The sequence below is a fragment of the Diceros bicornis genome, chromosome 40, assembly GCF_020826845.1.
Source record: "Diceros bicornis minor isolate mBicDic1 chromosome 40, mDicBic1.mat.cur, whole genome shotgun sequence".
Classification (NCBI taxonomy): domain Eukaryota; kingdom Metazoa; phylum Chordata; class Mammalia; order Perissodactyla; family Rhinocerotidae; genus Diceros; species Diceros bicornis.
In genome coordinates this window covers 17,617,440-17,639,248 of record NC_080779.1, presented here as the reverse complement: position 1 = coordinate 17,639,248, position 21,809 = coordinate 17,617,440, and the positions used below count along the sequence as shown (strand labels likewise).

Sequence of the window (21,809 nt, the reverse complement as noted above, 5' to 3'; positions counted from 1 at the left end):
AGTATATTAATATATCTATATATGTATGTGTACTGTGTGTATACAGTTCCTGCCTTTATGTCACATAAAATGTAGCAGAGTATATACACTGCTTTTTCTTTTTTTTTTTCGTTAACACTATCCTTAGAGATTTCTCTCTATCAGTGCATAAAGCTCTTTCCCATTCTTCTTTACACCTGCATAATATTTCATGTACAATAATTGATCTAAAAAGTCCCTCATTGATGGAAATGGGTTGTTGACAATCTTTTGCTATTATTATATATATTAGAATCTTTTGCTATTACAAATAGTGCTACAGTGAAAAAGCTTGTACATGTGGCATTTTGCACATACACAGATGTATCTGCTTTCTGGATTCCCAGAAGTGGGTTTGCTAGATCAAAAGTAAATCCATCTGTAATTTCGGTAGCTGTTACCGCTTCCATTGGCAGAGATTGAGGGTGCTGCTACCTGTAAGCAAGATATGGGAGTGCCTGTTTCCACTGCCTCTCCTATACACTGTTGTCACATTTTTGCCAATCTGTTGAGTGAGAAATTGTATCTCAGTGAGGTGAATTTCTCTTAGAGAGGTTGAGTATTTTTCTGTGGAATGCCTTTTGTTCATTTTTTAAATTGAGTTTATTTTTTTCCAATTTCTCGAAGTTCTCTTTGTTATCCCAGTTTATCATTTCTCTTTTGACTCTGCTTGGTGTTTTTTTTTGTTGTCGTTTATTTGACATGTAGAAGCTTATTTATATATAGTTGACTTTATCTAGCTTTTCTTTTGTGACTTCTGGATTTTGGGTCATAAGAAATATTGATTTCATTTGTATACTGAGCTGATAGCTAGAAGAAAGTATTGCTTTTAAATCTTTTTTTTTTTTGCAAAAATCATATAATTTCTTTGATAGAAAACCTGGAGATCTTCCTTAGCTTGACTCTCTCACACCCAGTATGCAGTGCCATCAGCAAGTCCCATTGTCTGTTTCTCCAAAACACCCCAAATTCCACACTTGCACTGTTCCCACCCTGGTCCAACTCACCAACCTGTCACTGGGACTGTCACTGCGACTAGGAGTGTGCAGTAGCTTTCTGACTGATTTCCCTCTTCTGTTCTCATTCCCCACCCCCTTCTTCACTTGGAGAGACAGAATGGTTGTTTTAAAATGCAAATTAGATCTTGTCACCCCCACCAGTCTCCTAGCTCAGCACTCTTAAATAGCTGCATGGCTCTCTGGCACTGATCAAATGTCACCCCCTCAGAAAGGCAGGCCTTCCCTGACCACTCTATCTAAAAATAAATCATGTCACGTTTTTACCCTTCTCCCATTATTTTGGGTTTTTTTCTAAGTGCTTAATGTCACCTGACATTATTTTACATGTTTTTTTTTTTTTTTTTTGGCTGAGGAAGACTGGCCCTGAGCTAACATCTGTGTGCATCTTCCTCTACTTTATGTGGGAGGCCGGCACAGCATGGCCTGACAAGCGTGCGTTCCAGTCAGCACCTGGGATCTGAACCTACGAGCCCTGGGCCGGCCCCTATGTTTCTTTTTGTTTGCTTACCCCACTAGCACCTGAGCTCCCATGGAGAACTTTGCCTAGGTGGTGTTTTTTAAGCCATGGTTGGTTGGGCATGTGGAACTAGGAGCAAGCAGAGTTCTCTGGGAACCATAGTCGCTGATTTATGAGCATTGCCATCGTGCGTTCTTCCTCAGGGACGCTGTGTTCCACTGAGGCCCGGAATGCAAACTATCTGGAAACCCTGACTGGTGGTGCCCTGGGCTGTCTCACACCCATTCACAAGCCCTCTTCAAATCTCCTTCCAGCCTTGTGTCAGCCAAACTCCTGAGCAGTGAGGGGAGGGGTCTGAGGCAGTGCCACGCCTGGGTCCCTGCCATCAGGAAAAGAAGCAGGAAACTTTTGGACGCTGCCTCTCATAGTGGTGGTAGTGACACTGGGAATCAGTGAGAGGAGACAGAGACTCTTGGGGACAGAGCTGGGGACTCTTCTAGCTGCCTCTTTCTAGGGCTAAGCTCAGGGGCCTTGGGTCTTACTTTCTTCTGGAAAAACACTGACTGCTGCTGAGTTTTCTGACCACCTCTGAGAGAATGCTCTTTTAATTTTAATATAGCATATGAATTGATATTTAAGATTTCCATTTTCGGGTGTATAAATGATAAATATAAAATAAATCTTTTGCTTTTAGGAATTATCCCTGATATCCCATGTACATATTTTTCTTGCTTCTAGAATGTTTGAAGCCCACATGCAGAGCTACAAGGGCCATGATCCACTTGGTGAATGGGAAAGGTTAGCATTTAGTTTATTTTTTTCCTGTAAACAAACTATGTGCTGTCCTGAAAATTAATATTGCCTGTGTCTTTCTAGTTACATTCGGTGGGTAGAAAAGAACTTTCCTGAAAATAAGAAATACTTGACAACTTTATTAGAAAATTTAATGAAGGAATTTTTAGATAAGAAGAGATACCACAATGACCCAAGATTCATCAATTATTGTTTAAAATTTGTAAGTATACTTTCAGATGTATAATCAAATCTATAATCATGTTGCACTATTGCTTTTTTCCCCAGATTTTAAGATCATTTTAGACTGTCTTTTCTTTAATTCCTTATGTTTCCAGTCATAAATTTTTAAAAGTTGTATGGCCAGAGATGTGTATTTTAAAACTTTTTAGCTTCTGTATTGTGGACTCAGTGATTTAATTTTAAAACCCTCTTTCTCTGTGTATCAAGTCTTTAAATGTTACAACACGAGATAGAAACCATTAAATTAAAAGGAGGTGTGTTGGATGAGAAGTGTGCTTGGGGAAAGGGGGATAAGCAAGCACTCCCAGGTACTAAGCGAGTTCCTGGGAATAAATTAACTTCATCCTGAATAATTAAGAAAATATGAACCCACAGAAATTAAATTTAGTACTAAAAAGAGAAGGCTGCCTCAGGTTAGACTTTAAAGGTTGGGTCTCTTCAATCTTGAAATGAAGGCTTGGGGACACAAGTTCTAGTAATAAAATCATGGCTAGAGTAAACATGGGTTTGTTCACTAAGTTACAACATACTCGGATTAGAGGCACCCTCTGGAATTTGAGCAAGCTCAGATTGAGACAGAAGTAATACTTATGTAGTGGGTTATTATAGAACCTGCTATCTTTGGGAAATAGTGTGGGTAATTATGGGGGCATTGAATGTCAACGAAAGGAATGAGCTTAACTTTTAGGTTTGCCGTCAGAGAACCACACAGGTCTTCCTCTCCGCAGTACATCCTGAAGCCTCCATGATGACTGAACATTGGGGCTGACTGTACGCTGGGCCAGATCTACACTAGCAGTTCCTTCCTGTGTTCTGATGTCTGTTTGCTTTGGGTTTTTGTAGGCTGAATACAACAATGACTGTCATCAGTTTTTTGAGTTTCTGTACAACCATGGGATCGGGACCTTGTCCTCTCCACTGTACATAGCCTGGGCTGGCCATCTGGAAAGCCAAGGAAAGCTGCAGCATGCCAGCGCTGTTTTTCGGAGAGGAATTCAAAATCAGGCCGAACCTAGCGAGCTGCTGCAACAGCAGTACAGGTAGTTTGAAAATAAAATTCCACATGGTATTTGCTGCTTTGAAATGTCCTGTTTGCTCTTAAAAATTTTTACTACCTGTTTATACAGGAAAATCCTTCTCATTGTAGAAGATGTGGATAATACAGAATAGTGTAAGGAAACGAAACTGCCCAGAAATATCACTGTTAACATTTTGGTGCATTTCCTTGCAGTGTCTTTTCCTATGCCTGTGTGTGTGTCTTTGTGTTAGTGTATTTTAACAGTAAGTCATATCGTATGTCTGCTTATATATACTGACCTTTCTATTGCTCTTAAGAAATTATGGACTTCTATGTATTGATAAAGTGGTATAGAGTCTGTCCCAGAGTTGTCATAATTTAACTGTTCTCCAACTGAACACTTAAGTTGTTTCCAACATTTTGATTTTTGACAAAGAACAACATAATGAATATCGTAATGAATAACTTGTTTTTCATAATTTTTTACTTTTTCTGTGATTAAATGCACATTTAGGGAATTCAGAAAATTACAGAAGCAGAAGAAACCGTCTGGCATTTATGTTAGTGGACATTTTTTTCTCTGCTTGTTATTTAGAATTGCAGGCACACTTTATATACATATGCAGCTTTGTGTCAGGTCTTTTCCCTTTATCATAAAAGTATTTCCTAATATATTTCCCATTTTTCTCTAATTCCTTCTGATAGATTCTCAAAATTGAAACTAATGAGTCAGAGGGGATATGAAGTATGAAGAGTTTTAAGGCTTGTGGTACATATAACCAAATTATGTGCTCAAAGGTTAAACCAGTTTTTTTGCCATCTCTCTCTCTAGCAGCATATGAGCCAGCTTACCTCACTGTACGCCTTGTCAGCATTTAATATGTTCATTTTTTTTCAACTTTGCTACAATGCTCATGCTCTTTTTAATAATTATTAACATTAGATGATTATTTTTTTATGCTGAAGAATTTGAAGCAAACCCAAGACAGCAAAATATTTTACCCCAAACACTTCCTTAAACATCTCTACAAGGTGGTTTCTTACAGAAACTTACACTGTTTTCATACCTAACAACGAACAATAATTCTTTAATAACATTAATTTTTAGTCATTCCTCATTATGTAAAATGGTGGGGCTTTTTACCATTGGTTTGTTTGAATTAAGAGTCAAATAAGATTTGGCATTTGGTTGCATTTCATTGTACGGCTCTTAGTCTCTTTATACTGTGCACTCTTGCTCACATCACCGAAAAATGTCCAACTTGGAAGTTGCGTATTACTTGACGGATTGAGTTGGTGTGCAAAGGTGCCATGAAATGACGCGTTTAAGAAGTTCTCACGGCATGAACAATAATATATCTGCCTTCTGAAGTAGTAGTCTGTGTTTTGCACTTTCACTTCTTTCTTCCAAACGATATTCGGTATATTCCACATGTATAGAATGCTTAAAACAGAGAGTTCAAACACCCCATATTGTAACGTCTGCATACACAGAGAAGGAGGGTACATTTGTTATGTGAATTTGAGAAATCCTGCCATAAACTAGGCAAAAGGAGGAAGTTTTCAATATAAGTGTATTGGGTATAAAGATAATCCCAGAATTTTTTTTTAATTTTGAAGCAACTCTAAAATTCAACTTTACATTCTCTCTTGACCTCAGTTTTTAGTAGTTTATAATAAGCTATTATATTTAATTTTTGCTTTAATACAAATATGTATTAAACTGAAGTTTATGATCTGTATCGATGCCTTTCTTCTGTCATTTAGGTTGTTTCAGACACGCCTCACCAAAACCCATTTGCCAGCTCAAGGTAAAGTAATGCTTTCTAAAATGTCTAAATTGTTGATAATTTTGTCTCTGATTTGCACTGCTTTTTTTTTTTTTCCTTAAAAAACAAACCCATTCAGTGTTTATTGATTGTAATGTCTTAGGTAATGGGGAAGGTGCTCTGGTAGTAATAATGCCCACTAAGTAGCCCTGGAGAGCAGGAGTTCCTGTCTTAGCAGGTTGAAAGAGCAAATCCACAGGATAACTTGGTGACTTAATTGTATTTTTAGAATTAAAAAAAAAAAAATCAAAATTGCCCAAAATAGAGGACAGTACTTACTCTGGAGTCCATCTGTTCTGAATTGAAGCAAATGTGTGTACTACACTTTTTAAAGAAATGTACTTATTTTTTTTCGTAGAAATAAAGATTACATTTCAGCACTAAGCAATTACTATCCTATCCTGTTGTTTAAAATATCTAGTTAGAGTTTACATTTCTTTCAGGTACTTCCTTGGGCATTTTGAATTGATCAGAAAATTGTCTCTATACTGTTTCTCTTACCTAAAAAGTGTTTTAGTTACATTTTCTGAGACAATGTGAATGAGCTGATTTATTTCTTGTGCTGCTTACTGAAAGATCAGGGGAATGTATTTGTAATTTTATTTAATATGGTTTTACTTCTCTTTATTTCATACTTTCCTCCTCATAGCTGGAACCTCAGAACCTCTACGTAATAGTCAGATTTTAAACCAAATGATGACATCAAAATCAAATCCGGGAAATAACGCAGCCTGCATTTCTAAGAATCAGGTAACAATAACATTTGTGGGTTGTGTGGAAACTGGGAAGGGTATTGAATGGTCATCCGGCTGCCTTCCATGTCCACTTTGGCATCTCATTTCTTTGACCGTGTCTCCCATGACTCTAACCTCCAAGTCAGCCACCTGCACCTGTGGCAACTTGCTGGCCTGTCGTCATCTACCACTGTTCACCTCAAATATTAAATTTAAATAACTTGTTCTCTGACCATAATTTCCTGCATTGATCTGACCTAGGGGCCCCCACTACACAACCTCCTGTCTTCACTTCCTTCCCTGAAGCTTCTCTCCTTTGTTCTGCTGGCCTCCCCCCTTGAGCCCTGGCTAAAACACTCAGAGCTTCTAATGTGGTGCCTGTAGCCTCAACCAGGGCTTTACTTCTCTCCAGCAATTATGTTTCCAGTTTCCTGGCTCACTCTTTATGTTTTAAGTATCTCTTATGTTTTCCATTTCACTCTTTAATGCCAAATTATAGTGCTTTTAAACTTCTCTTCACTTTCCTCAAATTTGGGACCTGGCTACCTCTAACCTCTCGCCTGTGAGCTGACAAAATACTATTTCAGTGAGACAGCAGAAGCCATCAGAAGACATCTTATCAATTTTCTGCCACCAACCAGTAAATGTAACTGCATCCTTCCCTGCCATCGTGTTGGGGAAAGCAGGCCTTGCACCTGTGCTTGTCTTTTATCCTCCTCGAGGTTTTTGCCTTATCGAGACCTCTTCTGGCCTGATGGCTTATCAACATGTAAGAACACTCAAGTCTCTCTTCCCTCAGCCTTGTTGCTCAGCATCTGTCTTCTTCGTAGTACAATTGCTCTTTCAGAGTTTGCTAGGACCTCCTTTAAGCTAAATCCAATGGAAAAGCCTTTGTTCTTAGTGCACATGTGACAGTTTTATTAATGTAACATATTCCTAGAAGTAGAATGTGAATTCCTAACTATGATAGATACTCACGCTATCCCAATTTACATCCTCCGCATACCTCCAGCCTCATTACTTCCTATCGCCCCGACCGTCTGTAAGTGTTTAGACAGCAGAGGGGGTCTTGTTTGCGGTCATATTCCCAGCACTGGCTCAGCACGTGGCATGTATGAGGTGCTCATTAAATATTTGTTTAGTGAATGAATGCTAGCACTGGGAACCCCTGAAGGTAGAACAGTATCAGAAGAAAATCTTTAAATGTAGCTATTTGGAATGTTAATCCTATAACACTTAGGTACTGTGGCCCAGCTCCTAGACTATGGCTCAAAGGGAAATAAGTGCCCTCTCTACTACCAAATAGAAATTTTAAGTCACTTTCTCACTGGACTCTAGTTGCGAAAGTTATCATAATGTTAACAACGCAAACTACAGCTTCAGATATTAATCATCACTTTGAAGAACATATACAAATCTGCTTGATTAAGAGGCCCCTCAAGCATTTCATATTTTGTGAAGTAATTTGGGTGATGGTTTCTTTTCAAGTGAGTGTTTCTTTTCTGTCTTTTCAGGGTTCAGAACTTTCTGGAGTGGTATCTTCAGCTTGTGATAAAGAGTCAAATATGTAAGTACAATCAGTGCATTAATCTATCACACAGTTTCCTTCAAGAGCTGCTTCAGTACACTGTTGTAAATAATATCCTTTTCCCCATTATAGGGAACAAAGGGTGATCATGATTTCTAAATCAGGATATTCTGTACCCCCATCTTTGGCAGCCAAAGCTGATGTTCAGCAGGTTGTTATGTATTGCAAAGAGAAGCTTATTCGTGGAGATTCAGAATTTTCCTTTGAAGAACTGAGAGCCCAGAAATATAATCAACGGAGAAAGCATGAACAATGGGGTACTTGCAATGCTATTATTTGAGATATTCTTATGTCACTTAAAATAATCCTCATATCTCAGTAATTACCTGATAATTGACTATGCTGAAAGAATCTGTGAAAATGTCTCCAGCTCATCCTATCAGAAGCCTAGAAATCTTTGTTAAATACTAGAGTGGCAGCGGTGTTTGTCCAAGAACTAAATTGATGTCTTGACAGCAAACCTTGAAGTTAAAACAGCACTACAGTAGATATCCATACCAGTGTTGCTTTAGCTTTTGGTGAACTAGATATTTATATTATCTGTATGGATTTGAACTTCTGTGTATAGCAGTTCTAAATCTCTCATCAGTTATTTGTACTATGAAAGAATGAAGTTAGGAACTGGAGTTGAAGCGATTTTCTGAGATCTGCAACTACTCCGTAAGACATTCAGAAGGAGTCCTCTGATAAAGTGCCATGTTATTTATGGCTGTATACTGGATCAGGTTTTACCCTCACAGGGAAAACTGACTGTTAATACCAACATTTGCAGTCGCCTTTGCTGTAACAATATGGACCTTAGATAGGAAGGTGAACCTTTGTTTCACTCAGGGCTTTTACACCATCTCGTCGTTTGTACTATAGCCGCTCTGCTGGCCCTCCTTGTTTGCTCATTCTTTCTCATTTGGTTGACAACTGGGAGATCAGTCAGCTAACACTTCACACTCATGGAGGAACCCATTTTGTGCCATTCACAGGTGCATTTTTCTTTCACATGTCGTGACCTACAGTCTCAGTCAGGCAATTTGATTTGTATGTGACGTGGTTGTGTTAACCCGTCATCAGAGGTGGGCCAACCCACAATATAATTTCAGTGCACTTTACTTTTATTTCTTCTCACAAAGCAGCTAGAGATTTATATCTTTTAAAAACTGTTCCATTTTCAAATAATTTCCCCAAGCACCATCGTTATACAAGAAGTGCTTAGTATCATACTGTATTATTATCCAATATTATTGTTGATCAACATGGAAATTTCTGTGACTTACAAGCCCTGAACTTAAAAGTAACCATGCTGATGGCAGGTAAAAATTATAATTAAAAGGTAATACACTTTTCAGTTCTAATAACCTAAGACACATGGAAAAGACTAGTGAAAAAAAAATACCATCTGGAAATTAGCCTTTCACTCATATATGTGTATTCCTCTGATGGCCTGAATTTAAACTTTGCATGCAAACCATTTTTTTCCTCTCCTAAAGTAAATGAAGACAGACATTATATGAAAAAGAAAGAAGCAAATGCTTTTGAAGAACAACTGTTAAAACAGAAGCTAGACGAACTTCATAAGAAGCTGCATCAAGTGGCAGAGCCGTCCCCTGAGAACCGGACAGCTTTCCAGGAAAGCTCTGAGGTGTGTATGCTCTTCACTGATGTTTCCCATGCCCAGTAAAATGGATTTCCATTTTTATTTGCTCCTTTCTATGCCCTATTTTTAGAGTTAATTCTGATGTTAATTTAGCCACTAGCTTTCTGAATTTTTAAAATAATTTGACACAGAAAGATGTTCAAAATGTACAATGAGAAAAGGAAGTTACAGAACAGAATTTATAGTATGTTTTTATATATATGTGTGTACATTTTTATATATTTATGTATTAGTTTATATAGTCCTTTTTCTGATTTTTTTGGTACAATAACTGTATTATATAATGAGATTTGAATATGATAATTTCATTAATTTGTCATCTAGATAGATTTTCTGTTTGCCATCGTTTCATGTTGGAAGAGGGGAGAGGTGGTGAATGTGTTACAGCCACATATATTTTCTTAAAATTATTAATGAATAGGGTAGATTGGGAATAAATGAATTTAAGCTATATAATGGGTTGCTTAAACTTGCACTTAGTGTATGTCTATCTGCGATATAGGATACGATGACGATAAAACATGCTATTTTCTTACATATTTTAAAAATTGTGACAATATATGACTGATGTTTAAAAATTTGATGAAATGTGTGTGTATGTATATGTGCATGTGCGTATAGTACATATATAAATGAACACTCTTTCATTGCTACCTACTGTAGTTTGTATTTTTCCAGACTTTTACTGTACATGAACACACATAAATATGAATACAATAGTTTCTATAGAAGTATTTTCTGGTTTTTCTACTAACCCATCTTAAACAGATCTTTCACTGTTATTACATAGAGATCTAACTCATTCTACTCGCAGCACAGTCTCTGTGCCGTGTGAAGACTGTTACCAATCATGCTGCAGTGAGCATTCTTGTACACTTGAGATTATTTCTCTAGAAAAGATGCAGAGAAGTAGAATTGCTGCCTTTGAAGTTTGAGCACCTAAAATACTGTCTGCCCTCCAAAAATTTACTACGTTAACACTCACATTAATAGTGAATAAAAGTCCTGTTTCTTGTGTACACTTGGCTAACGTTAGCTATCCTAAATATTTTCAACCATTTGATGTATGTTTTTATTCAATTATAGGTGAATTTGGACTTTTTAAAATACATTTAGTGGCTGTTTGTCTTTTTTTCTTTAAATTGACTTTGATAGACTTTGTCTATTTTTCTATTGGATTGTTTTGTTTTTTCTTATTTATTTGGATTTCCATTCTTGCATAATTTCTGTTTTCCGTGGAGTGTTCCAAGAAATGTTAGAATAGTTGTCTCGTTGTTTTCTTTCGCTATATTTTTTTGGTATAGCAGATGTTTATCCCCAAACTCTCTGAAGAAACTGTGAATATCCTTTCATTCTGTTCAAAAGCATCAGACTCTCTTAGTTTCACTTTTCTTGGCCACACGGCTCCCAGAGCCTTCTGTCCTGCGGGCGGGTTTCGCAGCAGCTGTCCTCCCCTTTCCTCTCTCCTGGGGTGGATCCCTGTTTGTCTTCTGGTTCCCATGGCATCGTTCCTCCTCAAGTGACCCCATTTTGGTGGCCCACAGTGTCCAAGAGCTTTTTTTTAAAAAGTATTGGGGGTTAATTTTTGAGATCTCTTGCACATCTAAAAGCATCTTTATTCTACCCTTTCGCTGGGGTGATAATTTGGCTGGGTGTGTCGTTCCGGGAGGGAAATCCTGTTCCCTCAGCATTTTTGAAGGCGCTGCTCCAGTCTTGCCTTCCATGTTGCTGCTGAGAAGCCCGGAGTCATTCTGAATCCTGGTTCTCCAAATGTGACCTCGCTGTTGTTGATCTCTGGACGTGTGTCGGATTGTCTCTCCCCCCAGTGCTGTGACGTGATGGTCATGTGCCAGGTGTCTGTCTTTCCATCCGTTACACTCAGTACTTGAACGTTCTAGTCCTGCAGTTCTGGGGAATTTTATTGATTTTTTTTTTTTTTTAAATGATACTTCCACAGGCACAGTCTCTGTTCTTGTTTTCTGTAGCTCATATTTAATAGTAGACTGTCTCACACTGATCCTCTGATTTTTCTTAACTTCTTTCTCCAATTTTCTATCTTTGTGCTTTTTCCTCCTAACTTTCTGGGAGATTTCCTTAACTTTTTTATGGCCCTCTTATTAAATTCTTTTATTTCTGATGTCATTTTTAGGATCAAACTGCTTTTTTATTTTGAATGTTCATTTTCCTAGTTGCTTATTCTTAGGTGAATGTAATATCTTATCTGTCAGTCTAAGCATATTAATTTTTTCCTCCTATCTCAGAATCCTTTATTTCCCTTTATTTATTTTATTTGTAAATTACTATAAATTTTATAAATAAAGGAGTTATGAATATTTGTAAATCTATAAACAAGGATTATTTATAAATTATTTTATTGTAAGTGTCATTTATTTGTTTTGGTCTTTGTGCTGCATATTGAAAGCTTATCATCACATCTGATGATCTGTACTACCAACTCATCCAAAAGCTGCCCTGAAAAAGCTGATTGCAAGCCCTAGGTGCGGGAGGGGGCTAGTTGACACATCAGCCTCACTGGGAGGTGTCTAATTTTTTGGGCAGATATATTCCAGAAAACAATCTTTTATTTAGATTTGAGAGTATAAATTCAGCTGCTAGCAATTGGGGAGCCCAGGGAAGGGGCTAGAGGTCCTGCTGTTAGGGAAGTAGACTGACTCAACCCTTTTGTTTCTAGTGTGGTCTCTGGTACCACCACCTTCTGCCCTAGTCCAGAGCCCTTTTGATTCAGTTTCTCCGGGAAGGAAACCTCCAGCCTGCTGCCAGGTGGGGCGTGGAGAATGACCCCCTGCATGCACCTGCAAGGACAGGACTCAGGGTCTGCTTTTTAGACAGACGTACTATTGCCGTGTTCTTGTTTTCAGTGCCACCTTCACTTTATTCTGCAATCTATCTCAATTTCTGAACTTCTCCAGAGATCAGCCTCCTCCAACTGCTGTTTTAGGTGTAAGAATTCTTTCACTGTCATTGTGGTGAGGCTTTGGGAGGGAGTAAATGATAAAGCACATGTTTAAGCCACTGTCTTTAACCAGAAGCCTCCCTTTGTGGGACTTATTTTTTGTCTGGATGGCGTAAGGATATGTTTACCAAATGGATCCCTCGTTGCCCCTGAATCGTTTATTGGCCAGCTCAGCCTTTCCCCACTGATTTAAAATATCTTTATCACATACTAAATTTTTAATACAAGATCCATTTCTAAAATATCTGTACCTTTATTTTGGTCAATAGGTTTCTTCTTGATCATTCCATATTGTGTATTTACCACAGCTTTGTTGTATGTTTTGGTTTCTGGTAGAGAAAGTCTGATTATTCTTTTTCAACATATTTCTTCAGAATTGAATATTATGATTGTTTTTATTCTTTACTAATTTGGTAGGTGAGAAAATGGTATTGGTCATTTTTAACTATCTTTTTTGATGACTAGTGAGGATGAACTTTTTATATTTTGCCCATTTGTCTGTAAAGTAAAGATTCTTGTCCTAGATATTTGGTGCTTTTCTTAACAATTTGAGAATACCTTCAAATCGTGAGGAATTAACTCTTCTGTCTTTTAACTTGTTAACATAGTCAGTTGCAGTCCAGGTACATGTGAGTAGAAAAGGAAAGATTTCAAGTTAAGAGCTTGTTATCCTTCCCATTGTGAGCCATGATTTTGTGGCAATTATTATTTTAATGGAAGGAACACCGTTACGAGCATTTGATAACATTGATTTGTTGGTCTTTTCCCAAAATTAAGTACAGAGAAATAAGTCAGTTCTTAAATACTGATAAAACAATAGAGGCTGGTTATTTCCGTGTTAGAAAGTAAGAGCTGCCAGTTGTGTCTGTTGTTAAGAAGCTACACAGGCATCCATCATGTGGAGTGTTCTCCGTTGTTGTTGACTGTTCATTTCAGAACACCTGACAGGGTAAGGGGCTGCCTCAAAGGGAAGGGACTCTGCTGAAGACAGATGCCAGTCTTTGAAAGCTGTAATATCTAATTAATAATATTCTGGACTTCATGGCGTTTTTTTGTTTGCTTAACATGAAAGGTTAATCCAGCACATGTGGGGCCAAGTGTAGGCTCCCAGAAGGAACTGAGAGCTCCATCTCTTCCAGCCGTCAGTCAGCAGACCTCAGAGAACGTGGGAGAGAAACCCAGAGAGGCAACTCCTGGTGTTCCTCTTATGGCGAATGCTGGCACTGTTGCTTTGGCGTCCCCGTCTGTCAGCCAGAGTGTCGCTCCTCCCGTTCCTTTGACAGCCCAGCCAGTGACAGACTCTGTGTTTGCAGCGGCCACAAAAGCTGCCAGGTAAGCTGAAGGTAGTCCTAGAGATGGTAGTGATGCGAGTGCCATCTGTCAGCTTCCTTACATGATCTGCAGTATCAAGAGCAGTATGTAAAAGATGAATGATTCCTGTTTTTTAAAATAATTTTTAAATGGGCATGTTGTTGAAAAACCAAGTTACCAAAACATTAGCCTCAAATCTTTCAGACTTACTTATTCCATGCTTCTTTTAGAGTATTTATTTTACTTCATACTTTTCTCTTGAATTAAAAATTTTAGTACCCTGAAACTCAATAGTCTTTTTGTAACTGAAGAACATACAGCTGTTAAGCTGAAATTGCCTTTGCTTACTGGCTTTGTAGGGATTATTATTATCCAGACAGTTCCTTGACATGTGTTCTTCTCATATTCCTTCTGTCTTCCCACTGGGAGCAGTTTGGGATTAATATCCATTGTACAGTATTCCCAAATCTATCTTTACACTGCTGTGCGCGTTTTTCCCCAATGTTGAGGGATTTTCCTAGATTTCAGAAATTACAATTAATATCACATCACTTGTTTTGTTTAAATTTTTATCTTCTTTCACTTTGGCACGCTCTCTCTCGCTTTTAAACATATAACAATTTTATTGATACATTAAAAAAAATAAAAGCTACAGAATAACTCACATTCTCCCCTCGGGCTAAACCCCTTACTTCGCACAGATTATTGTTCTTAAGTACTGGTTCTCTTCAAAGTCCAAGGTTAACTTTTGTTAATGATTTCCCCTGGAAATAAGATTTAAAATCATCATGCTTTTTCACTCACATTAGGGTAATAGTTCAGACCAGTGTCCTGTATCATACGATGTATGTAAGAAAGGACTGTTGTGTGGGGGCTCTGACTCCATTAGTCTTTCACAGTTAATTTATCAACTATAAAATGGTAAAAACAGCAGCAGTGACAGCCCTGTAGGGATGATGCATGTCCAGCCACTCCTACAGAGATGGAGTCATGAGGTTATGGGAGCCAGAGACAGGTGTCCCTTATAAAATTGTGAAACTCTAACCTAATGAGCGTTTAGATCTCAGTCAGAAGCACTTCAGATTGACCCTGACCCTGGCTCAGGCGAGGGACTGAATGGACCCCCCCCCCCGGCACTCTAAGTAGCCTGGACAGCTGACCACAGCAGAGTAAGGGTGCCTTTCTCTGTATTCTCATGTAAAACCTCATGTTTTCATGACAGTTTAGTGGGAATTTGTAAAAGTAAAAGTGTTGTGCACTTTTTACTTTACATCTTTTTTTTTTTTTTTTTTTTGGTGAGGAAGATCAGCCCTGAGCTAACATCCGTGCTAATCCTCCTCTTTTTGCTGAGGAAGACTGGCTCTGAGCTAACATCTATTGCCAATCCTCCTCCTTTTTCTCCCCCAAAGCCCCAGTAGATAGTTGTATGTCATAGCTGCACGTCCTTGTAGTTGCTGTATGTGGGACGCCGCCTCAGCATGGCCGGAGCAGTGGTGCGTCGGTGCTTGTCCAGGATCCGAACACTGCTAGAATTCCCTCAGTGGACCCAGTTAAGATGTAAAGTTGGGGCCGGCCCCGTGGCTTAGTGGTTAAGTGCTCGTGCTCCGCTACTGGTATCCCGGGTTCGGATCCCAGGTGCGCACCGACGCACCGCTTATCCGGCCATGCTGAGGCGGCGTCCCACATACAGCAACTAGCAGGATGTGCAACTATGACATACAACTATCTGCTAGGGCCTTGGGGAGAAAAAGGGAAAAAAGAGAGGAGGATTGGCAATAGATGTTAGCTTAGGGCCGGTCTTCCTCAGCAAAAAAGAGGAGGATTGGCATGGATGTTAGCTGAGGGCTGATTTTCCTCACAAAAAAAAAAAAAAGGAAATGAGAGAAAATAAAACAAACATTTTATTTACTTGTACTATGGACCTAAGCAGTTCCATCTGTATTTTAACAATAAGCTTGTAATTGTTGACATTTTTACTGTTCTTTCTTTGAGTTAGTGTCTCAAAACTTTTCTCTTCCAGATGTGTGAATAAAAGTACTCATGAACTTAAGCCACAGAGTGGAGCAGAGATAAAAGAAGGTAATGTTTGATTATAACAGATTTCTTCCCAGACTCCTGCAGGTCACTCAGAGGTCTGTTTGGTGGCTGTGGTTCATGAAGGCTTCAGACCTTAATGAACCTGGGTGTTAACTTTTCTGTTATTAGAATGTAGTGGTTAGATAAGCCTCAGATCATTTCAAAGGAAGTAAAAATCCATTTGTTAGTCACATCTTATTAGACTCCTTTGGAAACTTGATTTGTGAAAACTTTTCTATTAAATTTCTCAGCAGATTAATCCAAAACAAGAGTCATCTAATATGTTGTGAGGTAGGAAAGGTGATTAAAAGTTTAATTGGGAGTGTTATACTTCTGTTTGGTAGTACTTTGTTAGAGATATTTGCATAAAAGGTAAATTTTATAAATAAAATAAGACACACAGATTAGGCGTTCACCTTTTCCTGCCATGTGACTGTCACGTCTTTTCCAATTATGGTTCAGTGGGGAGCAGAGCTACTCCAAACAGCTGGAGACACCTACATATAACGAGACTTACTGAGCGCTCGCTAAGGGCCAGGCACTATTCTAGATAGTTAGGGGCGCAGTCATGAACAGCAAGGACGAAAATCCCCAGTGTTGCTGTTAGGGAGGGGGATTGACATTTCCAAGGTGACCGGGAAAGACGCTCACAACGTGATGTTAAGGTAAAGGCCTGAAGGAGAGAGCTGCCCACGCGGCTAGCTTGGAAGACCTGTTTCAGGCAGAGGGGAGAGCAGGTGCGGAGCCCTGAGGCGGGAATATTCCTGATGTATTCTAGGCAGAGCACAGAGGCCCAAGTGGCTGGCGTGAGTCGGGGGAGAAGAAAGATGAGGTCCGAGTGACCAGACCCGGGTTGTGCAGGGCCTTGTATGCCTTCTATGCGCCGTTGTCCACTCCAGCCGAGTGAGATGAAAGCTAGTCTTCAGATTTACAATGTGACTGTTAACATGTATTTCTTGGGATACCGTGGAGCGAAGGGTGCCATTTATGATAAGGCTGCTAATTAAACCAAGCCACTTAATCTCTTTGAGCTTTCATTTCCTTTTTTGCAAAAGGATAATTCTTGCCTTACCTACCTCATAGGACTGTTATAACGATAAAAATGAAAGCTAAGGAAGCCCTTATTGATAATTATCAACAATAATAAAATGTTTTAATTGTAATATGTTTCTTAAATTGTGTGCCTCCTAAATTATTCTGATTTTCCTACCGACGTTGCATTTTGTCCCCATTCCTTCAACAGGATGTGAAACACATAAGGCTGTTAACACAAGTTCTTTTCATACAACTCCAAACACATCACTGGGAACGGTTCAGGCAACACCATCCAAAGTGCAGCCGTCGCCCACCGTGCACACGAAAGAGGCCTTAGGTAAAGTCTTTTGTTTGAAGGCGTGACACCTGACAACACATTAGTGAAAGCTCTTTTGCACCCATGTTTACAGTTATTCGTTCTGTTCTTTTAAGGTTTCATCATGAATATGTTTCAGGCTCCTACACTTCCTGATATTTCTGATGACAAAGATGAATGGCCATCTCTCGATCAAAATGAAGATGCATTTGAAGCCCAGTTTCAAAGTAATCACAATTTATTGAAAAGCTACTAAGTGCATGGCATTTTGGGTGGTTGCCACTGGCAATATCAAGGATTTTACAAGAAGTGGCCCTGCCCTTAATTAACTTGTCACACAGGGCAGGGAACGCATGAAGTAAAAAATGAGAGTGTTTGACAAAGTCCTCAATGTGCGTCATAGATTTGTTTTATTCCTTAAAAAATAATAATAAATGCTGAAGGAGGACAAAGTCCCCGTGGGTGGGAATGGTCAGGAAAGACTGAGTGCTTGAGGTGTGACCTGAGCCTTGCCTGATAGGGGAATGGCTGAGGTGGAGTGTTGGAAGCCAGCAACTAGCACACGGTTGTCTAAAGTCAGGGCATTCATGCTGGAAGCCAGAGACATCATGATAAATAGAATCCAGTTAGACTCAGGAGGACATGAAATGTAGAGCCAAGAGATTAATTCTTCCTTGTAGGAAATGGAAAACAAATCCACTGAGAGTTTTATTCAGTGAGTCAGGTGACAACGGCAATGTTTTAGGAGAATGATGGACACCAAGCTTTATATGTGGCAGGAACTTGGGACCTGGAAGCTTGAGTACTAACCCCTGTGACTTCATTTCAATACAAAGTGACTTATCTCATTACCTAGTATTGGCAAAACTGATAACAGTTCTTTTCTGTAAGCTATTATTCCATTTTCTTATTTATAATTGAAGTTTAGCATAAAGGATTGTGTTTTTTCCCTAATGCAATAAATGCTATTTTTTTCTCTGTTGCAGAAAATGCAAGGTCTTCTGGGGCTTGGGGAGTCAATAAGATTATCTCTTCTTTGTCATCTGCTTTTCCTGTGTTTGATGATGGAAACAAGGAAAATTATGGGTAAAAAACCATCTGGTTACAATAGCGTTGGGGGAGACACATGTCACAGTGACGTGGGATGCTGCAGAGGTTCCTCTGGGACTCATGGTGGTGAGAGAATGGGGCCTGCCGATCAAATGGTCTGGTCCCAGTGCCAGCTCTGCCACTAATGAGCCTTTTGACCACAGGACCAGGAGATTGTTGCTAAAGTTCTCCAGATCTTCAGTGCTGTGCAGGAGTTACAAGAAAGCAGACCTCCCATAGCAAAAGCATGTGTTAAAAAAGGAAAACAGTATGGGTATAAATTATCAGAACTGAGGGATTCTATAGATTTGGAATTGTATTAGATGTGAATGAATTCACCAGTAGAGGTATCCATACATGCCCTATTTATATAAAGTAGAAAAGGAGGTGGCTTATATTGAGTCACGCTGCAGAGAGAATATGTGTTAAAGCTGAAGGAAATTACAGTAGAGAGCCCCTATCTGGAGGTGGAGTGGGGTAGCTCCAGGAATTTTCCCTATAAATCATTTAAACCGTGGAAAGAGAGGCGTCAGTGTGAATTAAAGGTATCATGGTGTAGAAGAGACTCGTATTGAGGTAGAAAGGAGAAAGGGCCTGACCAGCTCTCAGAGAGAAATTCCATAGCTAGCACTGGAAATAAGAAATAAAGTGTATGGCATCCATGACATTCTGTTGGTCATGGCCCTAACTCCTTTTTTGTTCCTAAAACTTTATAACTGAGTGTAATAGAAATTTCTGTATCTTCCACGCTGACTTAAGTAAATGTAAAACTACTTTCATATCCACAGTCATGTTAATTCAGTTTGCACTCAGTTTTGCTACAACTGCTGTGAAAGTAAGGAATGTGTGTATAAATATTAGCTAATTAAATAGAATAAGTGAGGAATGTTTCGAACATTCTCACTTAAGTGGTAGCATTTACGTCCTTAGCATAGTTTACTATTTATAATTCTGTAAATCTTTCCTTAGATTACCACAGCCCAAAAGTAAACCCACAGGAGCCAGGACCTTTGGAGAACGCTCTGTAAGCAGACTTCCTTCAAAACCAAAGGTCGGTAAATCTCGGCTTCATCCATCAAATGGATCTTACAACCCTTTCCTCTTCATTTTACCAAATGATTGAGCCAATTAAATAAGATAGTGTATACAAAACTGTGCTGAAAAATATAATGTTATATAAAAGAGTGGGTTTTTTGGAACGTTATTCTGTAATTATCTGAGTATCTTTTATGTGCCAGGCCCTGTGATAGGGTTAGGGCAGAGATTAGAGGAGACTGGGGAGACATGGCGACTACATACAAACATGGTGTCCTGGATCGGGTCCTGGAACAGACAAGGGACATTAGTGGGAAAATGATGAAAGCCAAAGAATGTCTATAGTTAACAGTATGGTTTAGTTTTTACAAATGTACCAGGTTCTATAAAATGTTAGCATTAGAAGTTTGATGACGGATATATGGGAACTCTGTATGTACTATCTTTGTAATTCCGCTGTAAATCTAGACTCTTCAAATTAAAAAAAAAAATGTAAAAATTGAAAACAAAAACATGACCCTTGTGTGAATTATGGCTCCACTGGGGTGTATTCAAGACGAAGAGTCCCAGTTCTGGGAAAGAACAGAACCACGATGTCCTCAGCTGTGTTAGCCAGGGATTCCGTCTGTTTCTTCCTTAATTCCTCATTTTCCTGAATCTTAAAGTATTAATGTGTTAAATTTCATGGGAAGGTTTCAAGGGAAACAGGGAGATTGCTGCTTTTTTGCAGTTCATCTTTTGTTGTAGGAAGTACCTCACGCTGAAGAGTTTTCGGATGATTCAACCGTGTGGGGTATCCGCTGCAACAAAACCCTGGCTCCCAGTCCGAAGAGTCCAGGAGACTTCACATCCGCTGCACAGCTGGCGTCCACACCCTTCCACAAACTTGTGGTGGACTCAGTGCACGCTGTAGAAGATAAAGGTGTGTGTTACACTATTTTAGTGTCTTATCTTCTGTGACCTTCAATTTTTTTAGTATTACGGTTTTCTTCTTGAATTCTAAATGGGAAGTTTGAAAATCATAAAGAGGAAACTTAAAAATCCATTCATTGTTTTATTACCTATGTGATTTTCTCTTTCGGCACACTGTCTTCACAAAGTCTGTGTGTATTTTAAAATTTAATAACTTAGCTTATAGGAAAACAGAAAAACCTATAGAAGCATTTAAAGGCCAACCCATTTGTATAGGATATAGGTTTATTTTATGTTTTACAACAAACAAAATGGCCACTATGGACAGATTAAATTATTTGAATGCTAAAAATAATGAACATTTATATTTTCTAATTTGTTGAGTATCAAATAGCAAATTTTAGTACTTGATATGTGTCTACAAATTTTATTTTAGAGTCGTAGCCAAGAACTATAATCAGAAAATCATATTTTCTTTTTTTTTTAGTGATCTGACTTCAAGAGAATGATGATAAAACTCACAAATGGTCCTTATCTTCCCCAAACATAACAATCCCGTATCAAAGATCTCTGTACATCTGAACCGAACCTTAATAAATGACACTGTTGTTGCATACAGATAATTATTACCTGTTAATTACTAACCTACAAAATACATGAAATCTGAGGCCACTTGCCCATTTTGATGACTAACTTATTAGCCCAACTCTCACTGCTGGCACGTTTTTTTAAAACAGCAGTTGTTCACCAAAGCACTAATGAAAGAACTGCCCAAGAATTTCATTCCACTAGATGGAAGCACATTTTAATGTGAAGTTTGAGCCTGTTGGGCCGGCCCCGTGGCTTAGCGGTTGAGTGCGTGCGCTCTGCTACTGGCAGCCTGGGTTTGGATCCCGGGCGTGCACTGACACGCTGCTTCTCTGGCCACGCTGAGGCCACGTCCCACATACAGCAACTAGAAAGATGTGCAACTATGACATACAACTATCTACTGGGGCTTTGGGGGGAAAAATAAATAAATAAAATTAAAAAAAAAAAAAAAAGTTTGAGCCTGTAGATCTAAATATTTTTACTGAAGGGTAAAAATTTTTTGTTAGAAGACTAACCTAACATGTTATAATTTTTTTCTGAATTTTAAAGGCGAGTTCAGTTGAAACAAACAATTGCCAAGTGCTATCACAAGTCCGCTACTTGAATAAAAAACATTTCAAGCTTTTTCCATTCAGGAAACTAGTTTAATCAGTTGGGTCAGTCAGGAGTCTTTCAAAAAGTCAGTGTTGGCTGTTCTTAGAGTATTTGCCACTTCGGTCGTGTAAACAGAAGCCAGTGTTCTAGTACTAAAAAGTATTAACACCTGTTCGGTGAGGCAATATCTGATAAAATTTAATCCAGGGCCATACTTGGCTATCTATAGTATTAGCACCACTTGGTGGAAGTGTACTTTGTATTTCTGCCCTATCTAGTTTGTCTGTTCTTAGATAGGTGTTTTTTTTTTTTTTTTCCCCAAGTAGAAGAGAGTGATGGTAAGTATTGACAGGTAGCTTCCTGATATAAACACTCTAAATCAGTTCAATTAACTGAATGCTCACCAACTGAATAAAGCAGCTTAGACTGAAGGACACCAAAATCTCTGCCCTCCAGAAGCGTCGCAGCCTTTTACCCTCCATGTGCTTGTCATCAGGCTCTGCTAAAGCAGGCTGTGCCCACCACCCGTG

At 38.8% G+C, this 21,809-nt stretch overlaps 1 protein-coding gene across 1 annotated transcript in view; it reads left to right on the top strand.

Annotated features, from left to right (window-relative positions):
- Positions 1–21,809, top strand: part of BUB1 (BUB1 mitotic checkpoint serine/threonine kinase) — a 41,955-nt gene that overhangs the window by 1,546 nt on the left and 18,600 nt on the right. Inside the window, exons 2-16 of the mRNA XM_058534578.1 lie at positions 2,233–2,292; positions 2,371–2,509; positions 3,373–3,569; positions 5,315–5,358; positions 6,026–6,126; positions 7,625–7,677; positions 7,771–7,955; positions 9,180–9,331; positions 13,393–13,652; positions 15,652–15,710; positions 16,951–17,079; positions 17,175–17,285; positions 18,045–18,144; positions 19,117–19,198; positions 19,930–20,104. Coding sequence (XP_058390561.1) covers positions 2,233–2,292; positions 2,371–2,509; positions 3,373–3,569; positions 5,315–5,358; positions 6,026–6,126; positions 7,625–7,677; positions 7,771–7,955; positions 9,180–9,331; positions 13,393–13,652; positions 15,652–15,710; positions 16,951–17,079; positions 17,175–17,285; positions 18,045–18,144; positions 19,117–19,198; positions 19,930–20,104 — 1,847 coding nt within the window. The remainder of the gene's footprint in view (positions 1–2,232; positions 2,293–2,370; positions 2,510–3,372; positions 3,570–5,314; positions 5,359–6,025; positions 6,127–7,624; positions 7,678–7,770; positions 7,956–9,179; positions 9,332–13,392; positions 13,653–15,651; positions 15,711–16,950; positions 17,080–17,174; positions 17,286–18,044; positions 18,145–19,116; positions 19,199–19,929; positions 20,105–21,809) is intronic.